Genomic DNA, 15627 nt, shown 5'->3' with positions numbered 1-15627 from the left:
AAAAGGGAAAAGAGTTTTTATTACCTTTGTTAATGTGCGTGTCGTTGTCAGACGAGGAGGAGGAAGAAATAGGAGAATAAGGGTATGTTTGATTGAATGGAAAGTCACTTTCCATGGAAAATTAGTTGTGGAAAATAAATAGGGTTGGAAAATCAAATTCCATTGTTTGATTTCACTTGGATAAAATCATGGAAAAATATGAGAAAAAAGAAGAAGAGAAGGAGGAAGAAGATGAGAGGAGGGGGAGAGGAAGAAGAAGATGACGAGAAAGAGGGAGGGGGGAGGATGTGGCGTCAAAGGTGGCGGAGGCGACGACGACAATGGCGACGGAGGTAAGTGAGGAAGATGGGGGGAGAACATCGTGGTGGTGGTGGTGGAGGAGGTGAGGGATGGAGAAGAAGGAGAAGAAGAAAAAGAAGAAGAAGAGAGAGAGAAGGTGGTCGGAGACGGAACCGACGGCGATGGTGACGACAGCGATGACGACGACGATGGCGAAGTTAGTGTAATGGTGGTGGTGGTGGTGGAGGTGGTGGTGGTAGGGAAGAATTGAGGATGGAAAATATGGGTGGATTTCATTTTCCTACCCATATGGGTGGAAAAGTGAAATCCATGATTTAGTGGGCTTTTTGAATGGGGTGGAAAATGAATTTTCATTTCCATGTGCAATCAAACACTTGAAAAATGTCATTTTCCATGGAAATTGATTTTCCACCATATTTTCCATGTGCAATCAAACATACCCTAAGAAGAAAATCAAGGAAAAATACTAGAAAAAATTGGTGGGAAGTACATTGGCACTTAAAGTGTTAAAAAATTTTCTTTGAATTTTTTTTTTTTTTTTTTGACACTTAAAAATTAATTTTTTTTAATTAAAAAGAAATAAATCGACATGTAAAGTATCGATTCGTTATTCTTTTGATAAATTTTTAAAAAATTGATACTATTTTAATAATTTATTTTAACTAAATTTTTTTTTTTTCATAATTTTTCAAAAAAAAAATCACTATTAAAACATTGAAAAAAAATAGCCTTTACTCTTCTCAGTCAAGGGTAAATCTAATGTCACCAATTTCTCTTGGGTTATTACTAAATTATCCAATTTTAATAGAAATAATTGGGTCGTAAGGATCGTTTGAGCTCGCAAGCCGTCCCTAAACAAGAATCGGCCTAGGCGCGGCCCGGCCCGACCCGACCACTTTCCATATCACGCACGTGCTTAGCAATAGGGGTGTCAATGGATATTCGAAATCCGAATTCGAATTTGAAAAATCGGATATTATTCGAAATATTCGGATATCAGATTCGGATGTTATTTTAACATTCAAATGAGTTTCGGATACGAATTCGGATATTGCGAAATCCGATTCGATAATATCCGCTTCGATATAATATACATATATTATGTATTCATGTTTTACAGCAAAACTTTAACACATGTATGTATATGGTGTCGTGTATTTCTGTTTTATAACAAAATTTAACTTATAAAGTATCATCTTCTCCAACCCAATCAGAAACGCAGAATCAGTCGAAGTAAACGATAATGGAGGTTTTGGACTGTGCGAGGCAGCGAGCTCCATAACCCACCGTCTTCTCCGGCCGGCGAGCATCCAGGTACACACATACTCTCTCTCTCTCACTCTCTCGGTAAAACCTATTTTCTCGACTTGTGCGAGCTCCATTACCGTCGTCTTCTCCGACCGATGAGCATCCAAGGATACTTCCTCTCTCTCTTTCAAACACAGTAAAACCCTATTTTACTCTCACACAAAGAGGGAAATCCTGGATTTTTATCGGATATCCGATATAATTTTGAAGTTCGGATTCGAATGTTTGTTAGTGCTATCCGATCGGATTCGAATTCGAATTCGGATATCATTCTTTTTTTTCGGATTCGAATTCGGATATAATAGTATCCGATCGGATACCTAGCGATACGCACAACTGCGTCGAAGAAAAACCCTGCAAAAGCCCTCCTTTTATCTCCACTACAGAGAGAGAGAGAGAGAATGAGCGGTCATGGCGACGAGGAAGATGATCAAGGTGAAATATTCCTGGATGAAAACGACATAATCGAAGAAATCAACGTCGATGAAGAAGGTGTGACCCTCTCTATCTCCCCCTTTTCTATGTAACCCTCTCTTAACTCTTTTGATCTCTTTATCTGTCCATTGGTGCAGATCTTCCTGATGCGGATGACGAAGCTGGATCAGATGATGATCTGGGTATGCCCAAAAACTGATTTTTAGTTTATTTTATTTCGGTTTCTGGGTATTCTATTTTCTCTATTAAATTTCAATCCCAATCGTTCTTTCTGTAGAAAAATCTAATTTTTTTCTTTAATTCTAATTGTAACATCCTCATTTTTTAAACTTAGAACTCCAATCAAACCGTATAAGTTTAAAGGAAGATGGGTAGTTCTAGAGAACAAATTTTATAAATTTATTCTCTAGAAACTATGGTAAAAACCCCCCAAAAAGTGATCTTTGTTTACCTGTTGAGTTCTTCATGAGAGCTCAGCTCCTACTAGTTTGAATTTTTTTTTTTTAAATGTGAAGTTTCAAAAGTACTTTTTGATGGGCATTTTTTTTCCCACTGTTATAATTGTCTAGTTGGCTCTAGTAGATCATTATGTTGATGTTTTTTAAATTTTTTTTTGGTTTTTGTTAATTTTGAGTAATTGCAGTTGAACCAGATGATTCCATGCACTTATTCACCGGTCATACTGGTATGGCTTTTTACTTAATCCTATTAAATTTTTATTTAAATATCTGATGTATGTTTGGTTATGTTATACAGTCGTAGATATTTTTTGATTTCTGCTAAATTCTGTAGATCAGGATTAATAGCTACATCATAGATTATTTCTGATCGTGCACTAAGCAGAGCATTATAACTTATCTATTTATTTATGTGTAAGAATATTTTAAAAGAAGCGAGAATACAAAGGTGGTAAAATAGACCAGTCCCATGGGAAAGGCTGATGCGGAAGAACTATAGAAGGAAAACCAGTTTTAACTTTCACCAAATATCATGCAATCCAATTTGAAGATATAATCCTAAAAAAGATAAGGCTCTAAAATTTCTTATAAATCTTAGTCCATCATAATAATGAAGCTTTAATTCTAAGATTGAAGGTGGGGATCGAGTTTCCCTCTTCATCTAAGGTTCTCTTATATCATTCCAAAGGCCTTAAAAAATTGTGAACATGGTTATTCTCATTAGGGGGCTTAACTCTAGAGACAAAATTCAAGGTGTTCCAGCTCTGGGAAAGTAAAAACATGAAACAAGGAGGGATCCAATAGATACAAAGAGGCTAAAGAACTAAAACTAAATAGAAAATGCAAACTTGCAGTGGATGCAGAGGTGATTTTCGATTTTTTTGCACGTGGGGAAAAAGTCTACAATGGTCTTATCAAAGTAGCAGACAAAGAAAATAAAGCCACTTGGGATGGACTGATAGAGCCCAAAATGAAGAATGTTGGGAAAATGGACCCCTATGTGAAAGAAAATAAAGTGTGAATGAAACAACTTTGAATTAATTCTCAAAACAAACAGAGGTTACAATCTTATACTGATTGTAACACATTAAGATCCTGTTCTACTGCCTATGATTAAGCCTAATCATTTACAAATAAGGAAACAAATAACTAGAGATCAATTTACAATATTTTACAAATCTGACAGCTTATTCTGAGCTTGATTTCCTTGCCTATTCTGAGCTTCATTTCCTTTAACACTCCCCCTCAAATTGGAGTGTATGTTAATGACACCCAACTTGCTAAGTAAGGCTTCGAACTGTGTGGAGCTTAATGGCTTAGTAAATAAATCTGTCGGCTGATTTGTGGTTCGAATATAGGCTGTCCGAATCATTCCTTCTTGAATTTTCTCACGTACTAAATGACAGTCTATTTCTATGTGTTTAGTTCACTCATGAAAAACTGGATTTGATGCTATGTGCATAGCTGCTTGATTATCACAAAACAAAGTTACTGGCTGTGTGGTTTATCTTCAAGTCTTTCAAAATGTTTTTCAACCATGTAATTTCGTAGTATGTAGTAGCCATAGAGCGATACTCTGCTTCTGTGCTCGAACGAGATATCGTTGTCTGTTTCTTGGTCTTCCAAGAAACTGGTGCTTGACCAAGTAAAATACAATAGCCTGTAATTGATCTTCTTGTGTCCTTGCAGCGAGCCCAATTAGCATCACAAAATGCTTGTAACTGAATTGAACCTGTAGATGGCAATAAAATACCTTGCCCAGGTGTTTGTTTGATATAATTGAGCACTTTATGAGCTACTTCCAGATGTGGTTGCCGAGGTTTGTCCATAAATTGACTCAGCACATGTACAGCATAAGTCAGATCCGGCCTAGTTAATGTCAGGTAGATTAACCTCCCAACTAACCTTCTGTATGTTGATGCATCATCCAAAAGCTTTCCATTGGATTGTGTGAGTGACATGTTCTGTTCAATAGGAAACCGAGAAGGTTTAACACCCAAGAATCCAGCATCATCTAGAATTTCTAAGGCATATTTTCGTTGCTACAAACTTATTCCATGTTGTGATCTTGCAACCTCTATGCCAAGGAAATATTTGAGTTGCCCCAAGTCCTTAAGTTTAAATTGCTTGGACAAGAAAAACTTAGTGTTTTTTGTGTCCTGCAAATCATTCTCAACTAATATCACATCATCAACATATATTAGTAATGCCAAAAAGCTACTTTGACGACTTCGGACGAATAAAGAATAGTCAGACAGAGACTGATGGAATCCTGCGGCTTTGAGTACACTAGACAACTTGATAAACCATTGTCTAGAAGCTTGTTTCAATCCATACAGAGATTTGTGAAGTTTGCAAAAACATTTCTCCCCCTTTCGTCCGAAACCAGGAGGCAAGGACATGTATACTTCTTCATTAAGATAACCATTCAAGAATGTGTTGTTAACATCTAATTGATGTAGATGCCAACCACACAAGGCTGCCACACTAAGTAAGATGTGTACGGTTACCATTTTGGCCACCGGGGCAAAAGTTTCCTTGTAATCTACCCCTTTGACTTGATTGTAACCCTTTGCCACCAACCGGGCCTTATATTTTTCTATTGTCCCATCGGCCTTCAATTTTTTTTTATACACCCACTTGCAGCCGATTGACCGCTTATGGGGTGGCAACGACACCAAACTCTAAGTCCTATTAGCTTGTAAAACAGCTATCTCATGTTGCATATCTTCACACCATTTTGGGTTTTGGTCAGCTTGTGAAAAACTTGTGGGTTCTTTGAGGAGGGTGAGTTGAGTAGTATATATTTTGTGAATATGAGAAAGTTTATCATAAGATAAGAATTTAGAAAGAGGATGAGCAGTACTTGAAGTTTTGACCAGATTCGTGGACGACGTCGGTTCAAACCTTGAAGGGAGGCTCATCTCGATATGAAAGTCCTGCAAATATTGAGGAGTTGTGATGGAATGGTTGCCGCGTCAAAGTGGTTGGATGGGTGCAATTGGTGACTGCGATGGAGTGGTAATAGTTTGGATGATGGATAGTGATGATGTTGTAACATTTGGTATGTGTTTTAGAGAAGAGATGGGAGAAGTTGGTCAGTTGTGGGTGTAGTGAGAGTTGGTTGTTCATTTGGACTTGTGAGAGAGGAAGGCCCATTTAGAGAAGGAAAAGAAGAATTGGGCTTGGACAAAGAATCTATATCAAAACTTAAAGATGGGTCATTATTTGAGAACCAAAATTGTGGTTTATCAGAATTATTAAGAGATGCAGTGATATGGAAAGGAAATGTGGTTTCAAAGAAAATAACATCTCTTGAAACCATTACCTTTTTTTGAACAAGATCAAAGACTCGATACCTTTTTTTGCCCATAGGGATATCCAAGAAAGATACATTGCGATGCTCGAGGATCAAACTTTGAACGATTTTGTGCATGAGTAGAAACAAAACACAAACAACCGAATACTCGTAAATGGGAATAATTTGAAATTTTGTTGAACAATTTTGCATATGGGGTTTTTCCTTGGAGAAGAGGAGTGGGTGTTCGATTTATGAGATATGCTGAAGTAAGAATAGCATCACTCCAAAATTGTTTAGGAAGGCCAGCTTGAAGAAGCAAAGCACGTGCCACATTTAGCAAATGTCTATGTTTTTGTTCGGCAACTCCATTTTGTTGTGGAGTATTGATGCAACTAGTTTGATGAATTATACCTTTTTGTGCATAAAAACTTTCAAGTTTGAATTCAGAGCCATTGACTTTGGAATTGAATTGATTTTCTGCCATGTTGATGAAGTTTACTAGAAGATCCCTAGTATCTGATTTGTGTTTCATAAGATGAATCCATGTGCATTTAGTGTGATCATCAACAATAGTAAGAAAGTATTTTGCACCCGAAATTGAAGCAATCTTATAACCACCCCAAATATCAACATGAATCAAATCAAAACGAGATGTAGTAGTAATGGAACTTAAAGGGAATGGAAGCCGTGTTTGTTTAGCCAACGGACAAATTAAGCACTTGTAGGTATTACAAGACTTATTTTTGAAATGTGAAAAAGGAAATAACTGAGAGACTTTGGCTGAAGGATGTCCAAGGCGTTGATGCCAGAGATTCGGGTTGGGAAGTTGGGTATGGTTGTATGTTCCTTTCTTGGCTTGATCAAGATAGTAGAGACCCCCCCCGTTCAATTCCAGTCCCAATCATCTTCCCCGAGCGTAGGTCCTGAATGACACAAAATTGACTTAGAAAAATGGTCATGCAAGATGAATCAGAGGCCAATTTGCTAATTGAAATTAAATTCAATCGGAAATATGGGACACACAAAACATTATCAAGAATCAAATCAGGAGACATAACAACTTTGCCAATGTGAGTCACTTGTGCCACTGAGCCATTTGGCAATTCCACAGTACGGTCATTAACGGGTTTTGAATACGTGAGCAAATTTTGATCACAAATCATATGATCTGTGAACCCACTGTCCAAAATCCATGTACTCCTCTTACCATTAGAGATAAGTGAGAAAACTTTACCTGAAAGTTCATCATGAGTTGGGAAATTACTAACATCGTTGGCAGAAGAAGGTTTATAGTTTTCAACATGTTTAGTATTTGTTTGCTCTCTTCAACTGTGAAGGGAAAGTTCATCTCCTTTCTTTCAGTCAATGCAACTTGATTTCCCTTGGAAATTGTTGCATTAGATTCAGCCTCAGTTGCCACTTTCTTTTTGCCACAATATTCAACCGTATGTCCTTTCCAATCGCAAAAGGTGCATTTGAGATGTGCACGACAATTTTTAGTTGTGTGGTTCGTTCTGTTACATCTAGAATATTTTGATTCACCTTCAGACTCACGTCTTGAGTCCTTTACGGCAAAAAACAGCAGCATCTGGTTGACTATGGCTTTTTCCGGTTGTCACCTCCAATTGTTTCTCATGATGAAGAATCAGTGAGTATGCCTTGTTTACCATGGGTAACGGATCCTGTAGCAAAGTGTTGCTGCGAACACCTGCATACGACTCATTAAGGTCCATCTGTGTCTCTAAATATGCAGTCACTTCTTTGATTGATCCACAAGTGCAGGTTGGAAAGGTACAAAGTGCATCACGCTCATCCCATAAACCTTTCAGTTTTGTGAAATAAGATCCTACAGACATGTTACCTTGCACACAGTCATGAATCCGGTTCTCAACATTGAACAATTGAACCATGTTCACATGTGAGAATCGGTCTTGCAAATTGAGCCACATCTGTTTGGCATCCTTGCAATTGATGACGCTGCTAGCAATTTCTTTAGACATCGATCCTAGGAGCCAAGTCTTGACCAAATTATTACAGCGATTCCATTGTTGACGTTCTTCTGGATTCTTCTCATCAGGCTCCTTGATTGAACCATCTATGAGTCCAATTTTGTTTTTGACTGTCAAAGCCATAGTCATGGATTGGCTCCATGTGCTATAGTTGTCTTCGACCAGGGGTTGTGGCACAAGGACAGCATCGGGTTGATCTGAATGGTGAAGGTAAAGTTGATGATTGGGATTATCCCATTTTGCACCTGAACTCGTGCTTCTTTCTCTCTCGTCTCCCATGGAAGTCAGCTTAGGGTTTGCTGTTGTGGTTTGTTTTGATACCCAAGTTATGCTCTGATACCATGAAAGAAAATAAAGTGTGAATGAAACAACTTTGAATTAATTCTCAAAACCAACAGAGGTTACAATCTTATACTGATTGTAACACATTAAGATCCTGTTCTACTGCCTATGATTAAGCTTAATCATTTACAAATAAGGAAACAAATAACTAGAGATCAATTTACAATATTTTACAAATCTGACAGCTTATTCTGAGCTTGATTTCCTTGCCTATTCTGAGCTTCATTTTCTTTAACGCTATGAATGTCAACAGAAAATGAGCCATCTTGTTTCTTCTTCAACACTTGCTTATTCTCATCACTATGAGAAATGGAGATATCATAGATGCAATGGAAAAAAAATCGCCACAAAATTCATCTACCAGTTATTGTAATTCTTTTTAAAATGGAGGTCCTAGGACCTCTTATTATCTGTGCAAACCAGAAAATTGAGGATCAACATGTTTTTATTGGAAATGACAAATAAATTAGGATATTGAGACTTAAAGAGAGACAACACTCTGACAATCTTCCCAAAATCTAAACCTGTCATCTTTTCCAACTATGGGGACAGGTCTTTGTTCAATTCTTCCAACCCCTTCATGATACCTTTCTACACTTGGCTCTTGTAAGTGGTTTTAACCTCATCTTTATGCCACCCATGAACCTTGGTTCCAAATTTGATGTTTGCTTCTCTTCAAGACTTAGACTGGTATGGAGTAGGTCCCATTAAGCTACTAGCCTACTACTTTATTGTCCTATTTGCTTTTGTTGTTTTTCATACACAAGAGATGGATAATTTAACTTCTGAGCATTGAAGGTTCCTACTTAAAAAAACATCATTAGAGGTTCTTCATTTTACCATTGGTTGAAGTATATGATGTAAGGGAGACAATTGCCTAAAAAAGGGAAATGTAATTCTCCTCTTGTTGAGAGTCAAGAGTCAATTGAAATGGTTTGGAAAGTTGCTACATAGATCAATGACAACACCAAATAGGAAATCTTCGGTGCATGTTGAAGGCTCCAAAAGAGTGAGGGAAAGGCTAAAAATGAGGCTCCTTGTCCCTCCATTTATGCTTTTGCTAAAAGAAAAGAGGCTCTTGTTTTTGATAACTTGATTCCCAATGAAAATGAGATTTCTTGGAATTTGAATCAGGCGATGTATTAATGACTATGAGATTGATTACACTGGTTCTTTGCTTCTCAATTCAAGGTAGATGTGCATTTGGGGTGAATATGAGAAAGTGGATCTCTTACATGAGATTCCCTCCTAGATACTTCTTAGTGAGGTCCCTATGTTAACAACTCTGATGAGGATGTGGTGCTTATCAAGTTTCCAATTAAAGTCCCTTGGAATCAGTCAATTTCTTTCTATGAATCGCATCTTGATGGTTAATCACTTAAGAATTGTATTTTCTACCCCAAATAGGTTTTGCTTCGTTTTTTCCCCTTTTTAAGTGAAGAATCAGTGGAACACTTTCTTGTCCATTGCCTTATTTCTTGGTATATTTGGGATTCCTTGATCCATTCTGATATAGATGACTGATGTCTAAGGATGTTCTATCCATAGTCAAAGATTGGCACTCCAAGGCCTTTGCTTCCCCAATTAAAAACATTCTTTTGTATATTATCTCCTTTTCTCCTTTGCTGGCGCATCTGAAAAAACAGAATGCACATATCGTCATGAAGGTGAAGGCTATGGTTTTTGCTCGGGCCTTTGTTTCTCTTAACGTATTGGGAATTCATTTAGAAGGGCTTTTCTTCAATCGGTTTCATATTTTATCTTAAATGTTGTATTTTCATTTATGACTTGGCACCATCCATTAAAATTTGTCCCTTTTTTTTTTGCTTCCCTTTTCCTGGCTGCACCTTGTGAGTATCTCTCTCACTAGAATTGCTCTGTTTCTTATCTGTTTTTACCAATCGTCAATGAGTTTGGATCCATGCTAATGTTCTACCTAAATATTGCACCATCTGCTATCTCAGTCACACTTAATTGGATCGTTTCGGTTGGAACCATATGTTGGGATATGGATATGAGAACATTTAATTTCTCATGTAGTTTAAGTCTTTGGGTTTTACACAGAAAAATTTCTCGTATTGGCTTCTTTTTATTTTTAAATTATTATGTGCCGTGGCACAGGCGAAGTCTATGCAGTTGTGTGCAGTCCTACAGATCCAATTCTGGTGGCAACGGGAGGTGGAGATGATAAGGGATTTCTATGGAAGATTGGTCAAGGAGATTGGGCTCAAGAGCTCCAAGGTATGTCTACAGTACAACTAAGAACAGTTTTAGGTGAATAGGTGCTCCAAGGGTCCAAATGTTTTGCTCTATTTTCTTCTCGCTAAACTGGTTCAATCTATTTCTTTCTCTCTGCAGGCCATAAGGATTCGGTTTCTTGTTTGGCCTTCAGTTCTGATGGGCAGTTACTTGCTTCTGGAAGCTTTGATGGACTTATTCAAGTATGGGACGTATCTTCATATACTCTCAAGTGCACACTTGAGGGTCCTGGAGCAGGCATCGAGGTGAATCTTTAAGGGTATTTTAGGAACACCTCCTGTTAAATTGGTGATATTAGGTTTGCCCCCCTTGACCGTAAGTCATCGTTGCTTTGCTTTTTCTTGATGATTTAACAGTGAAATTTTGACCTTTTCCCCCCAAATTTTGATTTTGTAATTTAAGTATTTGAAGAACATTTTTTTAAAAATTCAAAATTTCACCGTTAACTTTGACTTAAGGTCAAGGGGGTAAACCCAATCTTGCATTTTGAAAGGGGGTAAACCTAATATTACCGATTTAACAGGGAGATGTTTCTAAAATGCCCAATCTTTAACATATCTTCGGTTATAGCGTAATGCTTATACAAAAGGAAAGTTGGGATCTGAACTATATATCTTGCTCAGTGGGTGAAGTGGCATCCGAGAGGACATCTGATCTTGGCAGGTTCAGAGGATTCCACTGTTTGGATGTGGAATGCTGACAAAAGTGCCTATCTAAATATGTTTTCGGGTCATGGTAGCAGTGTCACTTGTGGTGATTTTACTCCTGATGGTACCACTCAAACCTATTAGTTAAACATTGTTTTTCTTCTTTTTTTTTTTCAAAGATTTTTTTAAAATCTTCTTTGTAGATATAAATTTAAGTGACTCTTTGGTTTCACTTATTGCGGCAGGTAAAACAATCTGTACTGGTTCGGATGATGCCTCATTGAGGATATGGAACCCAAGAAGTGGGGAGAACATACATGTTGTTAAAGGTATATCTTCAAGTTAATGTTGGAAAGTTTGTATTTGTTAAGGCCCTTCTTGGCATGCTTGCAAATCTCTGTAAATTCACCAAGTCTTATGCTGCAAAAAATTGCAACACTCAAAACTTTCCAGTCCACTGCAGTAAATTTGTTTTTTGGACGGCAAAGTTGTGTTTTGTTAGGGGAATTTGCCGAGGTGTTGAAAACTTTACAACGATTTGCTATTGAAGGAGGGAAACCAAAACCAGTGTAATATTTGAGACGATTTGCGGAGGGCATCCAAGCACCATTTGCGTGCATTTTTTTTAATGCCAAGTTACCATGATTTGTGGTTATGCCAAGAAGGGCCTAAGTTCTTTTTGTTCCATGTTGGTGAATTCATGCTTTAACTTTGTAACTGTTGATATATGTAATAGATATGGTCAATTGGAAAATTGGCTGATACTACTGATTAGATTTTTATTGCTGTTATAGATTTTTAATGTTGTCTTTGCTCTAGGTCATCCATATCATACCGAAGGACTGACATGCTTGACAATAAGCTCTGATTCTACTCTGGCTGTTACTGGATCAAAGGATGGTTCTGTCCATATAGTGAACATAATAACTGGGAAGGTATGATCCCTCCCTTGCTCCCATTGTAATCTTTTAGGTCTGATTTATTTTCGTTCTTAGTTTCTTCTCTCTATTTTTGTCTAAAAATCCATGTAAATTCTAACTAAGTAGTGTAAATTCTAACTCTTAATAAACAAGTTTTTTCGTACGCATGGAAGCTGAGTTAGTTGGTGGGCTTGAGGGGCAACTTGGGACCTCACCTCTGTGACAGAAGCTCGCCACATGAAGGGATGATGAGGTGTTTGGGTCCTCCATCTCATCTGCCAAGTCTAAGACAAACCAACTACAAAGATTTTCTCCACCGTCCAAGTGGAAAGCCTTTTCCTTTATTGGCATTATAGCATCTTTTCTTGGCCAGGGAGGGATGGAGTCCTTAATAGATGTTGAAGATATTTGACACAATACATAACCATTATTTTACTCATGTTGGTAGGATAAATGGATCTGATAGTAAGTTCCCGGTGGTCACTCATAACTTTCATAAGGTTGTGTGTGTAGACTAGTCACAGCCCACTTTGGATACTATTTCTTTTTTTCTTGGTAAATCTCGTCTATATTCCTTTTCTAAATGGTGTTGGTTATCGAACTTGGCTTCTCTTTTTTGGTTGAATTTCAATTAATAATATTCTTAATATTAGTGGGACCAAATGTCACCGCCACTAAAGTCCATCCAAGAAAGATACACCTAGATGGGGCCCACAACCAAACATGCAAAAGGCATGACTATTTAGTTGTTGAGGGTGCCCATGGGGTCAGGGTGGTGGCCTTGCTAAGGTTGTCCACCACAAGCAAGATAGTGAGGAGCAGTTAGTATGGGCTGCTCAACAACTATTGTAGGCTTGCAATGGCTGTATCCTGCCAACATGCTTGGATTTTGGGCTTAATAGCTCAGTTTGGTTTGACACATTGCAAAGCTACTTTGAGGTTGTGGGTTCAAGTCCACCTTACACAACAAAAAATATAAATATAAATATAAATAAAATAAAAAGATACTAGTATTTTAAAGCTTGTGCTAATTTCTCAAATATTTAGTTATGTCCATTTTGTTGTGCTGGTGTATTACTCCCATTAGTTCTTCACTTTCTTTGTGTCGTTATGCTATTTGTAATTGTTGTCTTGTTTCCTATTAGCATTAAGTATTGGATGATGTAGAAAATTTTTCTGAAGCAAAGACTGAAGGCTCATACACATTCTTCCGGCTTTTGTAGGTGATTAGTTCTCTGACTGCTCACTCTGACTCAATTGAGTGCGTTGGACACTCTCCAAGGTATGGTCATATCTTGGATTACCTATTTTTAATTTTGGAGGATCTATAACTTCTGAAATTCTCAAAGTAAAATACCTGAAGGATCTTGTTTTATCTTTATTTCTTTTGCAATAATGGTGAAATGTAAATGGTTCCATTGAATGCTTGTCTAATAAATATTAGAGAAATTTGCATAAAAATGTCGTATTATGTTCTTTTTGTTGTTGTTATTGATAGTCAGGGTGCCACTTAAATGGAATGAACACGTAAGTTTGACACAAATAGTGCTAATGAAAATTGTAGTGCCAAGCTTTAATGGTGTTTACTATGAAATAAAAACAATATTCAATGGTGATAAGGTACGGACATTGCTCTGTTGGCAGTCTTTGAAATCTTCCCTTAGGGTGTTGATCAGTTCTCACTTCGTCTCAAATTCTCTTTATTAGTTGCTGCTATAATCTGATTTATAGCACTCTTTTTTTTTAAATGTTACATTTGAAAGGTTGGATCTTTAATTCTTGGTTTATTTATGAGTTTTCGAATCTTCTCTACAATAATTCTACCCTTGAAGATTGTTATTTAGAAAACCATTCCCACTGTTTCAATGTTGTTTCACAGCTTTCCTTGGGTTGCAACTGGGGGCATGGATCAGAAGCTCATCATTTGGGATTTGCAGCATTCGTCACCGCGCTGCACGTGTGATCATGAGGTGAGTTGAGGGTTTACCCTCAATTACATTTTAAATCATCATTTCTGCATGACAACTGTTTCATCATAATCACGAAAGCTCGAGTTATCTTATGACTTGTTAAATCATTGCTTCCCTTAAGCCTAATAAAAAGAGAGCTGCTAATGGCAACCCAGCTTTTACTTATCACACCACAATTAAAAATAAAGAAAATACATGTACGATTAAAAATAAGTAAAAGTTGGGGTTCCAATAGAAGCTCTCTGGTGTCTTTTTTTTTTTTCTCACTAGATTTCTATTGTTTGGATTTTATACGGGCCTAATCAAAATTGTGAACAACTACTGAATTTTTTTGAACAGTGTTATAATGTTGAGATTATTATTTGAATCAAACCTTTATAATGTTTGAAGAGTGTGTTTTAAACGTTAATTGAAGTGATAAATAATTTAAGAAATTGGGGTCGTAATAAGTAAAAGTTGAGGTGCCGATAGCAGCTCTCAATAAAAATTAAGGTGACCTAAATATGCTAAAATACACTAAATATTTAAGTATTTCATGATCGACAGTGCATTAAACAGAATTGTACGAAGGAATATGATTCATTCAGCTGGACCCCAAAATTTTTAGATAGGCTTTGATGATCAAGAAAAATACACATCATAGCTCTTCTGGATCACTAAAGTGATTTTGGGCAAATCAATTCTAGTTATTTTGATCATCAAACTTAGGTTAATTTATTGATCTTTTTTGTGAGCAGGAAGGTGTAGCATGCTTAGCATGGCTGGGGGCGTCTCGTTACATTGCTACAGGTTGTGTAGATGGGAAAGTACGTGTCTGGGACAGCCTTTCGGGGGATTGTGTGAAGACATTCTATGGGCACTCTGATGCTATTCAGTCTTTATCCGTGTCTTCCCATGGGGAGTTCATTGTCTCAGTTTCACTGGATGGAACTGCACGAGTGTTTGAAATCGCTGAATTTCGATAGGTACAGAAATACACGGCTATATATAGACAATAAATTACTTAATTATTCTCTAGTTGTGCAATCTCTCTGAGTAAATTACATTTGTACTTGGTAAATTAAAATGCAATGATAATTTTGTCGTCTTGAACTGTTGTGTAACGATAACGGAAATATTCACTTGGACTAATGTATATTTACTGTACTACGTATGCATTTCTGATCATCATTGCAGAAGTTTCGTACCAGAAACTATTACATAACTTTGATTCAGATTTTTTTTTTTATTAGCGAAAATTTATTGATAAGAGAACGAGGAATTATCAAGAAAGAAGATACAGCTTAAAGTCTTCCCCCCTACAAACATGATCCCATCTAAACAAGAGATCTTTGAAAAACAATCCTCTAAAATCCTTGAATTGCTTACACCAGAAGTACAAAAACCCAAGAATACTAATGATAACATCCAGCATTGAAACTTTCCTTCCCGTTGAACGTGTGTCCATTCCTTTCTTTCTACAAGCCCCAACAGATGGTGAAGGTGGTGAGCTTCCAATTTGTCCGATAACTTCCGTAAGAATAACAATTGTAAATTTGTCCGTTTGGGGGAGTGTTTAGGAAGTTCTTTCTTCGAATCTGGAGAAGCTTTGGATCATTTGGTGGAAAGAAAGGACAGCGTTCCGTTGTCAAAGTCCTAGTCAAAGTGTATTGTTCTATATGGGTTAAAAGTTTTGGAA

At 37.1% G+C, this 15627-nt stretch overlaps 1 protein-coding gene across 1 annotated transcript; it reads left to right on the top strand.

Moving 5' to 3' along the window:
* Nucleotides 1-1519: 1519 nt before the first annotated feature.
* On the top strand, nt 1520-15110 carry LOC147409657 (uncharacterized). The gene is made up of 12 exons (XM_086431240.1): nt 1520-1614; nt 1995-2100; nt 2181-2225; nt 2687-2728; nt 10275-10394; nt 10512-10657; nt 11036-11183; nt 11305-11388; nt 11879-11994; nt 13203-13261; nt 13859-13949; nt 14687-15110. The coding sequence occupies exons 2-12, from the start codon at nt 2010-2012 to the stop codon at nt 14912-14914; spliced, it is 1170 nt and encodes a 389-aa protein (XP_086287366.1). The 5' UTR covers nt 1520-1614; nt 1995-2009; the 3' UTR covers nt 14915-15110.
* The last annotated feature ends 517 nt before the right edge of the window (nt 15111-15627 follow it).

This window comes from Akebia trifoliata, chromosome 2, assembly GCF_017979445.1.
Source record: "Akebia trifoliata isolate Shusen 1 chromosome 2, ASM1797944v1, whole genome shotgun sequence".
Classification (NCBI taxonomy): domain Eukaryota; kingdom Viridiplantae; phylum Streptophyta; class Magnoliopsida; order Ranunculales; family Lardizabalaceae; genus Akebia; species Akebia trifoliata.
This window is presented reverse-complemented; position numbering and strand designations above follow the sequence as displayed.

What these genes read in the sequence shown, in the direction of transcription:
- LOC147409657 (XM_086431240.1), top strand. Translation starts at nt 2,010, where the DNA reads ATGAGCGGTCATGGCGACGAGGAAGATGATCAAGGTGAAATATTCCTG. An exon ending in GAACATACATGTTGTTAAAG is followed by an intron (nt 11,389 to 11,878) that starts GTATATCTTCAA and finishes TCTTTGCTCTAG; the next exon opens with GTCATCCATATCATACCGAA. An exon ending in TGCGTTGGACACTCTCCAAG is followed by an intron (nt 13,262 to 13,858) that starts GTATGGTCATAT and finishes GTTGTTTCACAG; the next exon opens with CTTTCCTTGGGTTGCAACTG.